Source organism: Ovis aries, chromosome 5, assembly GCF_016772045.2.
Source record: "Ovis aries strain OAR_USU_Benz2616 breed Rambouillet chromosome 5, ARS-UI_Ramb_v3.0, whole genome shotgun sequence".
Classification (NCBI taxonomy): Eukaryota; Metazoa; Chordata; class Mammalia; order Artiodactyla; family Bovidae; genus Ovis; species Ovis aries.
Window position 1 is genome coordinate 78916229 of NC_056058.1, and position 18867 is coordinate 78935095.

Sequence of the window (18867 nt, forward strand, 5' to 3'; positions counted from 1 at the left end):
TTAGTCAGTGTTGTCCTCTCTGTGATTTTCTATTAAATTGAAAAAAAAAATCTCTTCTCTGATTAGAGAAAAATGTATATTTACCATGGAAAATTTTGTTAAGTATAAAAATAAATGATAAAAATGGAATCTCATGATCAAGAGTAAATATCACTAATCCCATCACCCAAATTAATAATTACTAACCTTTATATAAATTTTCTTCCAGTGTTATACATATATATGAAATGTGTCTATATGTATATAGATGTGTATGTATATTTATCTGTATACACATACATACAAAAGACCTTCATACTGTATTTACAGTTTTATATTATATCTTACAACTTTGGGGCATTTATTAAACATTTTCAAATCCTATTATTACTAAATGTACTTTTTGAAAATAAGATATTAACAAATGCTTTATAGCCCATCAGAGAGGTGTACCACAACTATTTTTAATCTTTAGTCTCAGTTTTATAACCAAGTTGACATGGATAGAATGTTATTTATAGTCATGTTATTTGCAGCTTTGTTTCCTCTTCCAGGAGTTTTCTTTTTTAGGATTAGTGAGAATTGGCTAAGACACGCTATGGTGATAGCACAGTGGACTGGATTTCCCATATGAAGAACTCTGAAGCTTAGGTCCTTATCATGATCACACTCAGCAGAAGTATAGGTAAACTTGGGAACATAGCCCAGAGAAATAATACTATCTTCTTGAAACAGTGGGCAACCTCGCCCATCTTAGTTCAGCAGTGTGTTATCAATGATAGTATCTATTTCTTCATCTTTACCAAGTACATCATGTACAGAAATAAACATCAGTCAGTGAGTCATTTAACTTATGAAACCAAATTAGTATTTGCATGGTAAATGTAAGTTAACCAGATGGTGATTAACCAGATTTAAACCATCCATTCTCAAATCCCAACTCTCACCCACATAACCTTCTACTTTCAGAGAAATAAGCAAATGGAAAATAGACAACTAACAGTAAAGACAAAGCAACAGTTTTGGCCTTGTCTTCTATTAGAATAGTTAATGCCCAAATGTCTCAAAAACATATGCCAGCGAGAATTTAACTTTTTGTCATGACATAGTAGGTCAGTTTGGAACTATATTGTCTGAAAAAAACTGGAAAATTGGACCAAGTATAGGAAGCAACTGTTTTCACACACAGGACAGCAGGCAATGCAGAGCTGGATCTCCTTGGAAAGGGAAGATTAATGAGGGGAGCACTTGCCTGGGCTCTCATTCTGTAGGCAGTTCCCAGACTATGACCAAGGAGAGGAAATGGGAAACACTGAAATGAAAACCCAGAAATCAAGATCAAGGCAGCTGAGATTGTCCCACAAAGGAAGGAGCTACAAAAGGAAAGAATCTCAGGTATGTGCATATTGTCCCCGTTGAGTGTTTGGGTTGATACCAGTCTGAGCCTGTGTAGGGTGAAATTTCACAAAGCCAGAAAAGAACAGTTTCTGAAGAAGAAATGATTGTAAATTGAGCTCTTGTAAAAATTCCAAGAGTTCACACAGCCCTGGGAATCTGGTGTTCCCTCCAGCCAGTCCTCACTGAATAAAAAACACATTCATAGAGACCACATAGGACCACAACTTTGTAGAGGGACTACATTAGCCCTAAATGGGGCTAGTATTTATTTTTCTTCAGATCAGAAATCTATGCTTTCCACTCACTGGGTTGTTTTTTTTTTTTTTTTCCTCTCTTTTCTGTTCTTTTCTTAGCTTTTAGTCAAACTTCCTTTGGAAATTCCGGCTGGTCTCAGGGAAAAGGACAGGAGAAAAAAAGGGGGACTTTCATCTGTGCATGGGCTGAATAGAGGGAGAGTACTGTCTCTCAGGAGAAAGGCCAGGCCCAGAAGCTACTGTGTGCAGAGGTCAAGAGCCCTATAGTTGAGAATCAGAATCCAGAAGTACTGTTATACTGTCTCTGACACGGCTCATTTTATCCACAAGTTTATATAACCTTTCTGATTTCTTCAAGTTTTTAGTGCCTTGTTTACATAGATACTAGGGGAAAGTGAGGACTAAATTAGGGTAAAGCCATCACCATAGGTATGGTTATTACCAAAACAGTTCTGTTACGGGTTGATTTGTGTCTCCCACCAAATCTGGTACCTCAGAATATGACCTTATTTGAAAATGGGGTGTAATTATTTAAGACAAGGTCCTGCTGGAGTAGGATGGACCTCTAAGCCCATATGACTGATGTCCTTCTGAAAGGGAAAACACCATGTTCAGACGGAGGCTGCGATCGGGGTGGAGCAGGTCACTGGCAAACCACCAGGGTCAGGAGAGAGGATGGGGGCAGGTTCTCTCCCGTAGCCCTTGAAAGGAACCTACCCTACTAACAGTCTGATTTAGGCTGCCAGCCTGCAGAACAGGGAGGCAATCAGTTTCTGTTACTTAAGGCACCTAATCTGTGAAACTTTGTCATGGGAGCCCTCAGATACAAATACATGTCATTTGTGCCCAGAGAGCAAAGGGACTGCTACTAACCATCCTACAAGTTGCAATATGGGATCCAGGAAATCCTTTCCTGCTATTTTAACCTGTATTGAGACTTTTGTATTTCTGAGAATTTTGTATTCATAACTATAGTAAAGAAAACTAAGTAGATGAAGAAGAAAAGTCTAAGCTTCCCTTCTTGCTCCAATTACTCTGCCTTTCAAAAACTAGTTAATTGTGGGGCTGGTTTTCATCAGGGGTGAGGAAATGGAGAAAAAGTAGAGTCAGAATATTAATAGAGTCAGAATAATTAAGAAATAAAAGCCATACCTGGCAAAGAACCAAGGGTGCCCTTCTCCCTTGTGTGTTTACTTTCTGTGTAAAAACCGTTCATTGCATCACATTTAATTTTAGTAGCAGGGAAACACAGTCTCCTTATTTACCTGTGAGCCTGACTACAGATTCAAGGGCCTTCTGAAATTCAGAATCTCATAAACTCTAAGTTATTCCAGGCTTCCTCCTCTGCCCTCTGTAAACAATAAAGAGATGAGCACCAAGAGGCAGTAGTAAGAAAAGCGAGCCTCTTACCTCCATGCTTGTGCTGAATGCTCTACTAACTTTTGCTTTGATGGTTATAACTTGTCCAACTCTAGTGGAAAAAAAAAAAAACAACACCTCAGTAATTCTAGCACATCTCATTTCAGACTTGAAGATGCACTTAAATATATGTGCCATCGAACAGTTCCATCTTACCATGTTGATAATGCTCATGCATGAAAAATGCAAACTAATGATAACATAATAAGACAGCAGCAAAAACAGATGCAGATCTTTGTAAACCATACATGTGTCAGCTGACTAGCCTCTTAACAGAAAAGGGCCTTTGCTAAGATGATGTGCAAAATGATTTCCAAATCTACACCTTGTACCACAGCTGGTTCCTAAAGAGAAGTTACAACAAACACATGCAAACCTATGCAATTGATATTTTTAAATGTTGGTTAACAAATAAATGGATAGACATACAAGCAAGCAAGCAAGCAAGCAAATGGAATAGCTTCACTAGGTTTATAGGAGCACTCATTGTTGCCAGATGATTCATTCACTCCACATTGTTTCTGGAACTCTGATCATGTAACCACAAGTTGTTTCAAAGCTTTTGTGTTTAGGCCCCTCGCTCACCTAAGGGTCTATCCAATTCAAGCCGCCTCAGTTTTTCTCCCTTACTTCAGAGGTGAACTGCATTCTCACTGTTCTTCTCAATCTTTTCTTTCAGAGGAAAGAAAAGTTAAATCTCTTTCAGACCCCTTTCTTTACCTGTGCCCTTGATCCCATCCCACTCTTAACCTTTCCTCCTCCACCCATGGCCTAGTTTAGGCAGCTCTTTACTCTTGTAGACTCAGTCTCTGCCCCTTCCTCAACTCCTTATCAGTCTATGAAAATGTTCAAGGCTTTTCCTTTCTAAAAATCTTAACTCTCAAGTTTATTCTACCTCAAGATTCTTTTCTCTTCCCCTCCATATTCAAGCTTCCTATAATCTTTTTCTGTTTCCAGCTCATAACATTTAACTGAGTTCCAACTAGTCCTGGCACTAAGCTAAGACCTCAAGATACAGTGATTAATAAGACAAGGTTGATGACATCAAGGAGACTGGTCTATACTTGGGACACGAGGATATAGATGAAGTGTAATGCTATGAAATTTTTCAAAAAGAAGAAAAAAATCAGGTATTACAAAAGCACCCAGAAGTGACTAATTCAGAAAGTCAGGGAAGAAGTCATAGAAGAGGTAACATCTGAGATGGGTCTTCAAAGATTAGGGTTTTTCCAGGTTTAAAAGTTTGGAGGTTTCATGCCTCATTCACTCTCAGTCACTCACATCTAGGTGCTGCTTCCACATCTTACTCTTGATCTCTCCAAAGTCAGTTCCTAACAGCTGGATCCAAGGTCTCCTTTCATTTAATAGCATCAGTCAACTTTTCAGGAAACCTTCTCTTCCTTTGGCTTCCAAAATACTTTTCTCTCTTCATTCTCAGTTTTCTTCACTGATTTCCCTTTCTTAATCCATCCCTTAGGTATAGTCATCCCCCAAATTTATGGGTTTTTTTTTTCTCATTTTACCCTCTTCTTGAAGACTTGTTATCCTCCACGATCCTATCATCTTTACAGAGATGATTCTCAAATCTTCATCTTTAGCCTGAACCTCATTCTTGAAACTCAGAGCCATTATTTTCAAACTTCTTTCAGCAGATTCAACCAATAATTATGAAGGCTCTACTAGGCTGAGTGTTAGCTATCTAAACACACATTACCTTATGTAACCCCTACATTTACCATGTGAAAACCCAAACCAACTTCCTTAAATTTGTTCCTCCTTGACTTCCTAGCTCTAGTAAAGTTTCTAGCAAAGGTTTTCAGTAATAGCACAAGGTACAGGGTGAGTCCCTCTTCAAAGCTGCTGTAGTACTTTGTACTTATATGCTACTGAAATCTTCTGCCTCTCTGCCTGTCAGACATTGAGAGGGGGAAGTATCTTGCCATCTTGCATCTTTTTCATCTCTTGTGATCTCTGCCCTGCCTTTAACAGCAGGAGAAATTCGTAGGACTTGGTTCTCCACCAAACTAAACTTCTGACACTGAATTGTCAAATAAATGGCACGGCTAAAATCCCAACTAAGTAAAATCAGTTTCATAGCATGGCGTTCAAGGCTTTCTGTTACCCAGCCCCACACTCCTGCTAGGGCATCATCTTAGCACACCGGGCCTTTCCTAAGCACACCCACTTCTTCCCAACTCAGTGCTCAGGCTCTTTCATGTGCCTCACCTTGTGACGTCCTTTCACCAATGAAAATCTATACCTCATTTAAGCCCATATTAAATACTACCTCCATCATGAAACACTCATTGATTCTCTAGTCAACGTGTACCTCCCAGGACTTACATCTCACCCTAGGCATGCATCCTCTATTCTGATGACTATGTATTTGTCTGACTTTCTTACCAGACTGAATGGCTGCCACACTCCAGAATTTTGTCATAATCATTCACGTGTTCTCTTGAGCCTAGACCAGTACTATATGCAATATATATTTGTGAGTTAAAAATATCTAATATGGCTTTTAACCGAATTATATGGCTTTCTATAGGTAGCTTTCAATTTTCTTATTTTTTAATGGTGTGGGTCCCATGTGTTTTAGTGGCCACAAGTCCTTTCTGATAGCACAAACACAACATAGTACAAACGGCAAACTACAATTCGATGCTGAGATTACTTGTTAAGTCTAAGTTATAGAATTTAGGATTGGAAAGTATATAATAGATATTTTATTGTAACATACTGTTGGCTTTCCTAAGCTTAATAATGGTGTTTCAGTGTGTTCTCAAATAAGTTTGCATTTTCAGTAATCTGTAATTTTGTTGAGATAAAGACACATGTCAGCTTTTTCTACTTGAGGGAAAAAAATCACATAGTGTCTGCACTGAGTCAGCAGACCTTCATCTGTATCTACCGATCTTCATCGGTATCTGTATCTGTCAAAGGCTCTTTCAGACACTGCAGCAGACTATGAGAACAAGTGTCAGGAGATGTTCAATAAAGGTTGCTGATCACAAAGATAGAAGAAGTGGGTTGGGGAAAGCACTGGATAGAGTGTAAGAAGATCCAGGCTGTAAGTGCCCTCTGACCTTTGGCTGGCTATGGGGCTTAGGCCTCGGGTTCTTATCAGTACAAAGATGACTGCATTGAGTTCTAAAGGTCTCTCTATATCTACGATTCTAATGCCTACCAAAAATTTCTTTTGGATTAGCTTTGATGGTATAATTTTTTATGCGTGTGGTTTTATTTAACTTAATTTTGTTTGCATATAAATGGATAAGTGCCAGATAGATAAATGTAAGCTGAAGATTGGAGAGATGAACTGCGAATCTCAGTGGACAGACTCCCTAGGGTTTGAAAACTGGTGGCAACTACGCCATGGTCCTTGGGAAGAGTCCTAGACTAGCAGCAGACAATCTTCTCTCTCCCTTTTCTTTTTTTGTAAGTTATGTTTATGTCTTTTAGGATCAAGATATTCAGAAAGAAAAAGAGATACAAACATAAAATCAAATAAATAAAACTATATGACCCTAGTTCATTAGAATTACTAATATGACCTCTTAAAAACACATAATTCCTAATTCTGCCACCAGAAAGGTATAGAAATAATGACCAACCCTGTATCAGTGAACGTGTTAAACAGGGAGACAGTGAGCCGATACAAAGTGTAGTAAACTGTATAGGACAAAAGACCAGATTTCTTTAAAAAATAAATTGCAAGAGAAAAGAAAAGGAAAATTTTATGTTAAAGGCCATATCAGCCATATTGGTTCTTGATTCAACAGACAATTGCTTAAATTAAAAAACAAAACAAACACTTTTTAAGACTATTGGGAATGATAGTTTTTGTTAATGGTATTGTATCTATGTTATTATGTTTTCTAAAAGAGCCCATGTTTTTTAGAAATATATATGAAATATTCAGAGATGATTATAGGATTTGCTTAAAAATAGACCAGGTATAGTATGGGGGATTATGGAGGGGTATTGATGAAACAATATCATCCATGAATTGATTATTTTCGTAGTTAGGTGTTGGGTCCTTGGGGATACATGGTACTATTCTCTCTTCTTTTGTATATGGTTGAAAGATTTGTATATCTTGAAGTTTTCTACAATAAGAAATGGTAAAACATACGCATTCCCACATATAAAATGTTTTTCATAATTTAACATCCCTACTGAGAATAATTAATGTTTACCCAACAACCTAATGATGAAATTCACCATTATAGAGATACTTATTATCATTAATTATTCCTAGTAAAGGAAAGAGCCATTTAAGAATCAGCTTTTAGAAATCCTGTAATGCCTTATACCAAAAGGCGTTTAATGCTGAGAGCTATTTCTTAATAAATCAGGGCTATAAATTTTACACTGAGTATTTACTAAAAGTAGGTCCTGAAATTATTATTATCTACTGATTTACATTGGCTCAAATATTAGTTATTAATGAATTGGATCCCTGACTGCAAATGAGTAAGCTTAGGTGCCACAAATACATGTTATAAATGAACTAATAAACCCAGGGGAAAGGCATGATAAAGCAATGCCACTTACCTAGCTGTCGCTTCAAATTGTATGTCATCCACTGAGGCTGTGACACAGGAAACGCCAGCATGTTTTTCAGCTTCAAAAAATAGGTTAAAAAAAAAAAGAGCTGGATTAGTTATGTTTTAATACTTCAGCATGCAGGAAGAGGAACAAAAGAAGTGGGTTTATTCTAATAACTCACCCCTCTATTCAGTACAGGACCACTGTACCCACACTTCTGAATGAACTGGATTGATAACAGTTCCTTTGCTTGAAAAGTTATTTTTCTACTGCATGAAAATTACTGTACTTCCTCCAAAGTTTTAACTTATACTCTCTTTGATTTGAAATTCAACACTAATACCCTGCATATCTAGCTACTTGAATAGTAACTTCAATAAATTGGTGTCAACTTTTAACTATTTTGTCAAGTACTACCCTTCTTTAAAAAAACAATGCATCAGAGCTGTATCTATTGTCCCACATAACCAGTAGCTGAATATATTTAAACCACTTAACCAGTGTAAGCACTGAACAGTATGGAAGACTTCAAGGTCATATCCCAAATCAGAGAGAAACTTGTCTTGGCGTCAGAGAAATAGAGATGGGCATGTAGTAAGTATTTAATCATTATTTACTTATTACTACTAAATCCATATGAAATTCACTTGCATTAACTGTGCTGGAGGAGGAAAGCGTTGAGTAGGGTGAGAGGTTATGAAGGAGCTCCAGTTAGTTCCATGGCCCCTGTCTGCATTATTTAATTCGTTGAGTTTTTTTTTTTAATTGTTGGTTTTACTTTATGTAAAAGTATCAGAATTTGTCCTCTTTGGGAAAAAATTTTGACATGTGTTTTTTCCAGAATTTCATTTTGAGGAACAATTAAAACCTAAACAGACTGACTGCATTAGCTTTTGAAAGAAATTTTAACTCCATTTTAATTTTGCAGACGTCACTCCTAAGTGCCATATTATGAAAAAGAAAGAGATAGTGAATTATACCGAATCTGCATTCTGTGTATAGAGGATTATTTTAATTGTAATATACATTGACAGTCCCAGATAAAGAGATATGATAAAGTACTCCAGAGAGCAAGTATGTGAAACATTCCTCCCTATGATCTAATTCTGTAGAAAATGGGACATTCTGGTTTTACTCACTGGAAGTAGCTATTCTTCCAAATATGCACATGACCTAAACTGAGTTACTAGAAAACTAACCATAGCAGAACTGTGTATGTGAGTGATGGAGAGGGGAGAATGGGCTTCCCAGGTCTGAAGTTCAGTTAGAGAAAGGACACATAAAAATATTAGACTCTAGAAATGCGCAAGGTGGGCTCAGTGTAATTCAGTATATCAAATATTTGTTAAATTCCCATTGCTTTTCACACACTTTGAGCCGAATCAGTCCTATCTTTTAATGAGTCTACTCAGTGACAGAGACCTAGCCATAGTCAATGCCATTTTTCTGGAGAATGATTGGGACTCTTACAAATATATGCTGTAAAATGTTGACTAAATTCATTTTGGTTACCTGACATGAGGGAATGATATGTTTATTAAACTACTCTTGTCGATAAAGTGTAACACTGTAGCCAAACAATTTGGTAACCAACACGAGTTACCAAATTTTGAGTGATTTAAATGATGACTGAAGTGCAAAAAAAGACTAACTAACTTTTTATTGTATATATTGGGTGTCTTCTGTGTGTATGTAGCACTATACCAGGTTGCATTAGGGATCACAAAGAACCATAATCATAATTATCATTTATTATTGGTCTGGCACTGAGCTAAGTATGCATATTAATTACATGAGGTTGATACTGTTAATAGTTCCATTTTACAAATGAGGCAATTTTGGCTTAGAAAGATCAAATACATTGTTCTAAATAGTCATTTTGACTGTAGAAGCAATAGGAACTCTGAGAAAAAAGGCCAGCCAAGGAATGTTCCCTAGAGAAGTTCTTGGCTGAATATGGGCTTTAGGGACTCAATTGCCATGGTCTATATTATAGACTTTCAAGGGCCATTAAATTAAAAATGAAAAATTAAAATGGGGAACCAACATAGGGCCACAAATTTTATGTGTGATCATTTTTCTTTGTAAGTGTGACAGATATGAATTTGACGGGACCAGTCTGTTCTGGTTCTTGGTTTTAATTGTCCTTCATGCAGTATGCCAGTAAAAGTGGAGGACCCCAAAAGCTAGTTCTGATTTCCTGGGAAAACTGAGAGAAGCTGAGGAATAGTAGTAGCTAAGTGGATGTAATCCAGGAATGATGATTGATCAAAACGATGGTGACTTCTTCACTTCTTCTTTTAACTAATATTGATTAAATTCTTGGGCTCCAAAATCACTGCAGACGGTGACTATAGCCACAAAATTAAAAAACGCTCCTTGGAAGAAAAGGTATGACAAACCTAGACAGCATGTTAAAAAGCAGAGACATCACTGCCAACAAAGGTCCATATAGTCAAAGCTATGGTTTTTCCAGTAGTCATGTATGGATGTGAGTTGGACCATAAGGAAAGCTGAATGCCAAAGAGTTGATACTTTCGAATTGTGGTGCTGGAGAAGGTGTTTGAGAGTCCCTTGGACAGCAAGGAGATCAAACCAGTCAATCCTAAAGGAAATCAACCCTGAATATTCATTGGAAAGACTGAAGCTGAAGCTGAAGCTCCAGTACTTCAGCCACCTGGTGAGAAGAGCCGACTGTTTGCAAAAGACCCTGATGCTGGGAAAGATTGAGGGCAGGAGACGAGGACAACAGAGGATGAGATGATTGGATGGCATCATTGAACCAATGGAGATGAGTTTGAGCAAACTCAGGGAGATGGTGAAGGACAGGGAGTCCTGGTGTGCTGCGGTCCTTTGGGTCGCAAAGAGTTGGATATGAGTTAGCGACTGAACAACAACAACAACCTTTACTGTGCCAACCTCCATGTAAGATCCTGGAAATGTAAAACAGCCACTGTCCTTATTCTCATGGAGTCTAGTGGAGAAGCCAGACATTAATTAAACGAGTACATAATAACAAAATAAGTTAGATGAGCTGAAGAAAACATGGATATTTTGAGGGTCTGTAACTGAGGAGCCACACCTGGGTGGGATGTCAAGGAAGGTGTCCATGTGGAGAGGATGCTTGAAGATCTGAAAGATGATCAGAAGGAGTAGGAACAGATGTGTGTTGTGGAGAAGGGCACAGAGAAGGGAGGGCTTGCTGGGCAGAAGGAACTGTGGTTACAGAGGTCCTGATGAAGGCTTTTGTGGAAAAAATGAAGAAAGTGACAACATGAGTAGGTAAGAGAAGGCTGAGGATAAACCAACAGGGCCTTGAAAGTCTTGGCTGACAATTTTTATAATATTTAGTATTAAAGATAATTGTTTCAGCATCTTCGGGCCTCCAGACGGGGCTAGTGGCTAACTCTTAATAAAAGTGGAAGTGTTAGGTGCTCGGTCGTGTCTGACTTTGTGACCCCTTGGACTGTAGCCCACCAGGCTCCTCTTTCCATGGAATTCTCCAGGCAAGAATACTGGAGTGGGTAGCCATATCCTTCTCCAGAGGATTTTCCCAACCCAGGGATTGAACCTGGTTCTCATGCATTGCAGGCAGATTCTTTACCACCTGAGCCTTGAGGAAAGCCCTAATTCTAATGAGGTCAGTGGCTAATTCTAATCCTTGTTTTCCTATATATCATAAAATGTTTTTCTCTACTTTCAAAATTTTCTCTTCACCATAGTTTGATGATGATGTCCATAAATGTGACTTTCTTTGTATTGATTTTGCTTGGTGTCCTATGATCTTTTTGAATCTGTGTATGTATGTCTTTTACCATATTTGGGAAATTTTCATCTATTATTTCTTCAAATATTTGTTTTTTTTTCCCATGCCTTCTCTTGTCTATAGGACTTCAATTATAAAAGGCATTTTATGCATTTGATTTTTTTCATAAATCCCAGACATTTTATTTTTTAAATTCATTTTCCCTCTGTTCTTCAGACTGGATAACTTCTATTGATCCATCTTTATGTTTAATAACTTTACTCAGTCACCTCCATTCTTTGTTTAATCCTATCTAGTGAGTTTTTAATTTAAAATACTATAATTTTCAGTTCTGGAATTTCCACTGAGTTATTGTTTTTATAGTTTGTATTTCTGTGCTGAGATTTACTGTGTCTTTTGTTATGATCATATTTTTCACTGTATTCTTGAGCAGAGTTATGACCCGGGTCTCCTGCGTTGCAGGCAGATGCTTTACTGTCTGAGCCACCAGGGAAGCCCCAGAGTTATGACACGTGGTTTAAAAACAAATCCTTGAAGCTTAATTCCAGCATTAAGTCTTCTAGGGATTGGTCTCTACCGACTGTCTCTTCTCAAGAATGGGTCATGCTTTCCCGTTTCTTTGAATATCAAGTAGTTTTAGATTGTAGCCTAGTTATTATGAGTGATATGTTATAGAAATTGTGGGTTCTTATATGATCCTCTGAAAAGTATTGTGCTTTTTTTTTTCAATTGGGTAATTTAATCAAACTCACAGTATAAAACTCTGTCTCCCTAGAGGTGGGATCGGCTCTTTTAATTCTTTGGCCTCCAGGAAGGAAGTCTGGAGTCTGCCTGTACATACATGACTCAAGGTTCACCATAGAGCTGAGCAAAGATTATAAATATATTTTAGGGCTCTGCCTCTCTGGCTCTCTCTTGTCTTGAATTTTCCTCCTCATATTCCAGTAGCTGTATTTCCCTCAAATCCTCTGGCTCTTCAAATCAGCACGTCTATGGGTTTCCCTCAGAAATTAAGCTGGGAGAATATTAGATTCTTTCTAAGGAAAGAAGATCTTAAAATTATTAAAAACAAAGCAAACAAAAAAAGACAAAGCTTCTTAGCACCTTTCTGTTCCTCTGAGAGTTGATTCCCAAATGTTTTAAGCCTACTTTTGTTTGCTTTTCAGTTCCCTTACGTGGCTTTTATTCAGTGTTTATTCCAGAGATTATAGTTGTTATCTGTGCGAGATATTTTTCTAATAGGAGATACTTACCATGTTAGAAGAGGAACTTTTATAGCCTTTGGAAGGAAGACAGTGGGACAAGATGAACAGAACAAGTGACATGATCAGATAAGCACCTTCATAAAGTTCTTTAGATGCAGTGCAGAGAGGAGACCAGAATGAATGGAGAAGACCAGTTTGGAAACCACTGCTGAAGTCCACATGAAAGATGATGTTGCTCCTGCACTAGGTGGTGGCAGTGGAGGCAAGCAAGATGCTTGGGTTTGAGAGATTGCTTCAGAGGAACGTTGATAAGACTTGGTTCATAGATTAGAGATATGGAGGGAGAAGCAAGGTACAGAATCAAGGATGGTTGATGCCTAGATTTTTGGCATGCATCAATGAATATTTGGGTGCCATTCCTGAAAGAGTGAACCCTGGAAACATAAATGAAGTAGAGAAGGAAATGTGAGACTGAGATATTTTAAAATATGGAGGGTGGAGAATGACTCATAGATGGCTTCAAGCCTCTAGGATTAAGATACGAGAAGAATAATGGGGCCACGGACAGAAATGAGGTCTAATGGCAACATGATAGTGAATGTATTTAATCTTCCTTTAAGTATTGAGAAGGCATTTGGGAATCTAGCAGTGCCTGGGTGTCATGCAAGTACTTTGGGGCCACAGTTGTGATCATTATTTGTCATAGTAATGTGTCTATACAGAAGTGTGGGTCACTAGGAACTCTGGTTGGAAAAATGCCAGAAAAAAGTTTTTATTATTATTATTACTCCTATTGTATTAAATATAATGCCATGATGGAGCATTTCTCTGCCAAATATTCAGTTACACCTTGGCTATAGGTCAGTTGGTAAAGAATCCAATTGCAATATAGGAGACCCTGGTTCGATTCCTGAGTCAGGAAGATGTACTGGAGAAGGGATAGGCTACCCACTCCAGTATTCTTGGGCTTCCCTTGTGACTCAGCTGGTAAAGAATCCACCTGCAATATGAGAGACCTGGGTTCAATCCCTGGGTTGGGAAGAGCCCCTGGGGAAGGGAAAGGCTACCCACTCCAGTATTCTGGCCTGGAGAATTCCATGGACTATATAGGTCCAACTTTATCATAAAGGTTTAAACCAACTTTATCATAAAGGTTTCTTCAATATTGTATTATTAATAATATAACTATTAAGGTCCACAGTAATTGGTTATCAGTTGACTCCTGTTGTGGTCTGAGTTTCCAAAGATGTAAAAGCATAGAAATTTTTATGGAAATTGCAAGAGGGCAATTGTTCCCTCATTATAGGACAGAAGCACTGAGTGCGGTAACTTTAAAAGTCACTTCAATATTCACATGATGAATTCGGTTGCCATGGAAATAGGCATCGTTATTATTAGCAACCTCCATAATTTCTATACTGGTTTCTCCTCCATGTGAATTACATTTGTATTCATGTCGCCATTATTATGCTATTATAACCAACCTCAAATCCTGATTAAAACTGTTAAGACAGAAGCCAAACATTCCTATCAATAAACAGAAATCAAACAGACTGGCATCAGATATGACTGAATTTTGTGGGTGGTTAACACACAGGGGATTAGAAATTGTATGAACACTCATTGAGGAAAGCAGGGATTTGTAATTAGCTGAGGTTTACTTTTGTTCTCTGTAAAATAAGAATCCTGGAATACGTGATCTTAAGCTCCTTCCAGCTCTAATATTTTATCCTAACATAGTTTACTTAAAATGTACATTTGCTGGGTCTATTAAGTGTTGTATGCAAAGCCTGGCTTCCTAAATAAGATTGCAGGTTCTGGACACATCCATTCAGTTACCCATCCATATAATCAGGAGGTTTTTGTTTGGTGCTTACTAAGCATTAGAAAACTAACTTTAGTTTACATGCTAATTGGCCAGTCAGGAAATCAAAGGTGAACATAATAATACACAAAGTAATTGCAGATTGTGTTAAGTGGTGTGAAGGAATTTGGAAAGGGTGTTGTGACAAAAGTGATGAAAGGGTGAAGTGTACAGCAGGTGGTTAGGATAGACTGCTCTGCAGAAATGAGGTTTAGTGGAGACGGAATGCAAGGAAGGGCCAAGAGAAGAGTGCAAAGGCAAAAAGAACAGCAGGTGCAAAGGTCCTTCCTGGAGACTACAAGAGGGCGTGGAAGGCAACAGACTTAATTCAGAAGCAGATATGGGAGATGGGTGATGTATTGAACTAGGCATTAAAGAGATCTGCAGAAATGTAAGCCAACACCGCTTCTCTAAGTACATTTATGTTCTTGTTGAAAATAGTTATTTTACAATAAAAATATGTAATGGATTTTTGTTATTTTCAAAAGAGTTTTATTTTTAAAATTTTCACATATGGTAAATATGCATATGAAAAAAGAACCCACATGAAAGTTCTCTTGGGGCCTCGCTTATTTAATGGGATGAAAGACTTAAGAGGTTTAAGAATCACTGGTCCAGGACTTTGCCAGTACTGGATAAACAATCTCAATCATTATTTCCCAGCTGCACAAGGCTTAAAACTGTAAATACCCTCCTCTCCTTCCTTCTCCCTTCTTACCCATTGCGGGTCCTGGGGTGGCGCAGACCCGCACCCCACTGCCTCAGATCTTTTGACATCCTGACCTCTGCCTTACTGACACCAGCGTTCCTGCATCTCCACATCCCAGCCCGCTTCCCGGGCACTCTCCGCCATCCCGGGCACTTGCCTACCCAACACACTGGCCCCCTCAAGTAGGGCTCCCCCCATTCCGGATCCCCGGCACCCCGGGCCTCCCTGGTCTTACACCCGCCTTCCAGCACTCCTACCCGCCAGGCAGGCTGTGGTGTCGATCCACTTGAGCAGCTGTGCAGCGCTCAGCTCGCCCCGGGCGTTGGCGTGCGCAGGCTGGATGGCCTGGCTCATGCGCACCTCCGCGGGCGCTGGCCGCTCCAGCTCCATGGCTCGTCAGGAGTGCGAAGTGACCGGGCCTGGGCGCCGCCTGGCCATCGGCCGGGCCCGCCCCGGCTCCAAAGGGCACTAAGCCGCTGTCCCGAGCCCGCATCCCGTGCCCTGGCGCACCAGGAGGTGAGATTTAAGGGGCCAGGAATGTCGCGAGGAGAGTGAAATGGAACTCTTCACTGAATCCGGGGCGACCGAGGTTGGCAAAGCTGGAACCAGCTCGGGTTTCTCACCTGTAAAGGGGAGATAGCACTTATCTCAGAGGACTGTGCAGAGAATTAGTGAGATGAAGTACAAAACTCAGGGGCTAAGGGGACATGGGTGTTTGCCAAGTAAACTAGTGAGGTTACTGTCTGCCTGAAGAACTTGACAAGTGATGGGGAGTTAATAATTAATTAGTTACATTTTCTCCAGAGAAAGGTAGACCTTTCGCTTTGGAAGTTGATTTTTAAAGTATTTGACTTTTCTTTCTTTTTTTCTGCTGTACACTGCCAGGTAGGGTGGGCAATCACTCCTCCCATCCCTAGTTCAAAATCCACCTTCTGGTTCTTAGAATAATATAATGGCTCAAAAAAAGCCACTCTATTATTCATCATTTTGTTATGAAATTACGCCCACAGCCAAACACAGAAAGAGGGGCTGATTTTTGCTGGCATATCAGAGTCACCCAATAAGGGAAGGCAACCTTTTGATTTTAACGTAGAGAATAAACTGTTGCTGCATTGCAAATGAGCTCAACAGATCCCAAGAGAATTTCTTCTTGATGCAAGACAGAATCTAGAATATTAAATAAGATTTCTCATTGTCAACTTTTAGCACACATAAACTTTCCAGAGCTGAAATCAGTGATTCTGCAGGGCACTCCCCATTAAGGAAACAGTGACACCAGAAAACCTACAACATATTATAGAGCCATAGACGCCATATTAGGAGGACTGGCTGCATCTGGGAGGGCATGCATGGGTGAGGAAATGGGTGCCTAGAGGGGTGTGTCAGGCAGGCAGCTGATGTAAAGGAGCAGTTAAGGTTGTTGAGCACCTGACTTGAACTCAGGGCTCCTGACTTACCACAAAGTCTTATCGACTCCAACAAATCAGTGCTGCTTTTCATCCCTTTGCAGATGGCCTGCTAAGCCCCAGCTTGGAGCATCTGAATGGAGATTCTGGTAATTTTGCTTGTTTTTTAAAATCGCTTCTAACATAAGAGAGGAATTAAGGAATCATGGACATGATAGCTTTTCAGGATCCTCTGTGGGTAGGTTTCTGTCCCATATGAGCTTAAGAATTGGATGCATTCAGTTGGGTAAGTAGGAAGTTTGACTTCTATAAAATGACTATTTTTTAGCAAAGTAAAACTTATGCTTCCAGGATGGTCCCCATATAAGTTGATTTTCAAATAACAGTGTTATTAGTTTTATCACTTTTGTCATTCCTCATTAGAAAGTGCTTCTAGAGTTCTTTATAGCATCTTGGCACCTTGGATTATTATTCAGCAAATACTCACTCCATCTACTGATTACTCCATGGGAGGCACTTACTGGTGTGTGGCTTGGCCATGTGACTTGCATTTTATAGAATATGAGGAGGTAACGGTGTACCAGTTTGAACCTAGCCCTTATTTTTAGGGACGTCTGACCTCTGCAGTGAGAAGATGCTGTGCCTGAGCCACTGCCCCACGAGCATCTGGGTGCCGGGCTGCATTCACGTATTGCAGAGCCAGTCCAGCCGACCTGCAGACTTGCAGCCTGAAGCTGAGCCACGCAGCAGACATGCTGAATGGGATTTGACTATTTTTGTCTGTCACTGTGATTGGGGGATTGTTACACAGCAATGCCTAACAGTTACATGTGTAAATTTCATTTATTACTATTTTAGAAAATTTATTAAGTTATTGGAAATAAAACGTGTTTAGGCTGGGTTTTATTGTTTGGGGTAAAAAACAGTGACTAACATAATAATATGTATGTACTTGCTTTATATGTATACTTTACTTTCCAAAATGATTATCTGGAAAAGGACAGCACGTGTCTATATATGTATGTCTAGGAATTTATGACTAAAGAAGCAAAGTGCACAAAGTTACCATTATGCTTTGTTACATGTATTATCTCCTAATTAGATGTCTTGATTATGGTTTCTTAGCTTTTGTTGGTTTTGCACCAATTTTCAGTTTCATAGCCTCTGCCTGAAACTACTGTTCTTACTTTTTTTTTTAATAGCATCCGCATGTGTGAACATTTGCTATAGCCTTTATCTGTCAAAGATTTCTGCTATTATGTTTGAAGAAAAGGCTTCCATTTTTCCATTTCTGTTTAGAGACATCTTTTGAAGATGAGCTGGCTCTGAAGCCAGCTTGATTTTAGAAGGTCATGCACAAGAGCAGGGGAGCTGTTCAGGAAGAGTAGACAGAATATGATAATCACTAGAATAATAAGAACATCTTAGGATGTTGGAGTGGAAGGGAAACGAGGTAGTCAGACCCCCTCATTCTGGACGTGAGGAAATGAGGTATTTACCCTGGGTCACATTGCAAAGTTAATGGTCAGGCTCTGAGAAAACTGAGAACAAGGAACATGAAATATAAGCAAAGGGGAAAAAAAGTGCTTCCCCCCAAAGCGAACCCTCCATCAGAAATTTGAGAGCAAGCAGTTTATTTGGGAGAAAACTGCAGAAGGCACTTTGTAGGAGAGTCAAAGTGTGGTCCCCAGACCATCAGCATCATCATCACCTGGGATTCTGTTAGAAATGGAGAATCGCCCCACCCCCAGCTTGCTAAGTCAGAAGGTGACGGTGAAGTTGCTCAGTCGTGTCCGACACTTTGCGGCCCCGTGGACTGTAGCCTACCAGGCTTCTCCGTCCATGGGATTCTCCAGGCAAGAATACTGGAGTGAGTTACCATTTCCTTCTCCAGGGGATTTTCCCGACCCAGAGATCAAACTCCAGTCTTCCGCATTAGAGGCAGACGCTTTAACCTCTGAGCCAGAAGCTGCTTATTATTCCAATTCCCAAGGGAGTTGTAAGCATATTAACCTTTGTGAAGAACCTGCCTGAGTTATTCCTCCCAGCGAAGTGGGAGCTGGGATTTTTATCCTCCAATTCCCACCCTTCACTGCTGAGGGCTGCTTCCCAGCTGAACTCCTCAGCACTTCTGATTTCAGGGCAAGAGCAGCTCTTCGCTGAGAGCTGTGCCTCTGTAGGGAGGGAGGAGGCTCTCAGCTTGTACTGAAGCTGGGATGTGGAGTGCCGAGGGGCTGCTTTCTGTCCTGAACTGATATTCAGAGACTTCCCAGGGGCAGCTGGGAACTTTTTCTTCTTATGAGATGAACCCCAGGC

The 18867-nt window shown here is 39.5% G+C and overlaps 1 protein-coding gene and 1 long non-coding RNA gene across 6 annotated transcripts in view; one reads left to right on the forward strand and one right to left on the reverse strand.

Annotated features, from left to right (window-relative positions):
• ACOT12 (acyl-CoA thioesterase 12) overlaps nt 1-15551 on the reverse strand; it is a 44270-nt gene extending 28719 nt beyond the window's left edge. For all 4 annotated transcript variants that reach the window (XR_009600729.1, XR_009600728.1, XM_042250724.2 and 1 more), the window contains exons 1-3: nt 15403-15551; nt 7608-7677; nt 3042-3102 (exon numbers count right to left, since the gene is read on the reverse strand). Coding sequence is in view for 2 of the 4 variants with exons in the window: in XM_042250724.2 (XP_042106658.1) it covers nt 3042-3102; nt 7608-7677; nt 15403-15535 (264 nt within the window). In the remaining 2 variants the exon portion in view is untranslated. The remainder of the gene's footprint in view (nt 1-3041; nt 3103-7607; nt 7678-15402) is intronic.
• LOC106990145 (uncharacterized) overlaps nt 1-18867 on the forward strand; it is a 55487-nt gene that overhangs the window by 28492 nt on the left and 8128 nt on the right. The window contains exons 7-8 of one of the 2 annotated variants that reach the window (XR_009600730.1): nt 16656-16700; nt 17160-17383. This is a non-coding gene — a long non-coding RNA (uncharacterized LOC106990145). The remainder of the gene's footprint in view (nt 1-16655; nt 16701-17159; nt 17384-18867) is intronic. The other variant, XR_009600732.1, reaches the window with a different exon arrangement.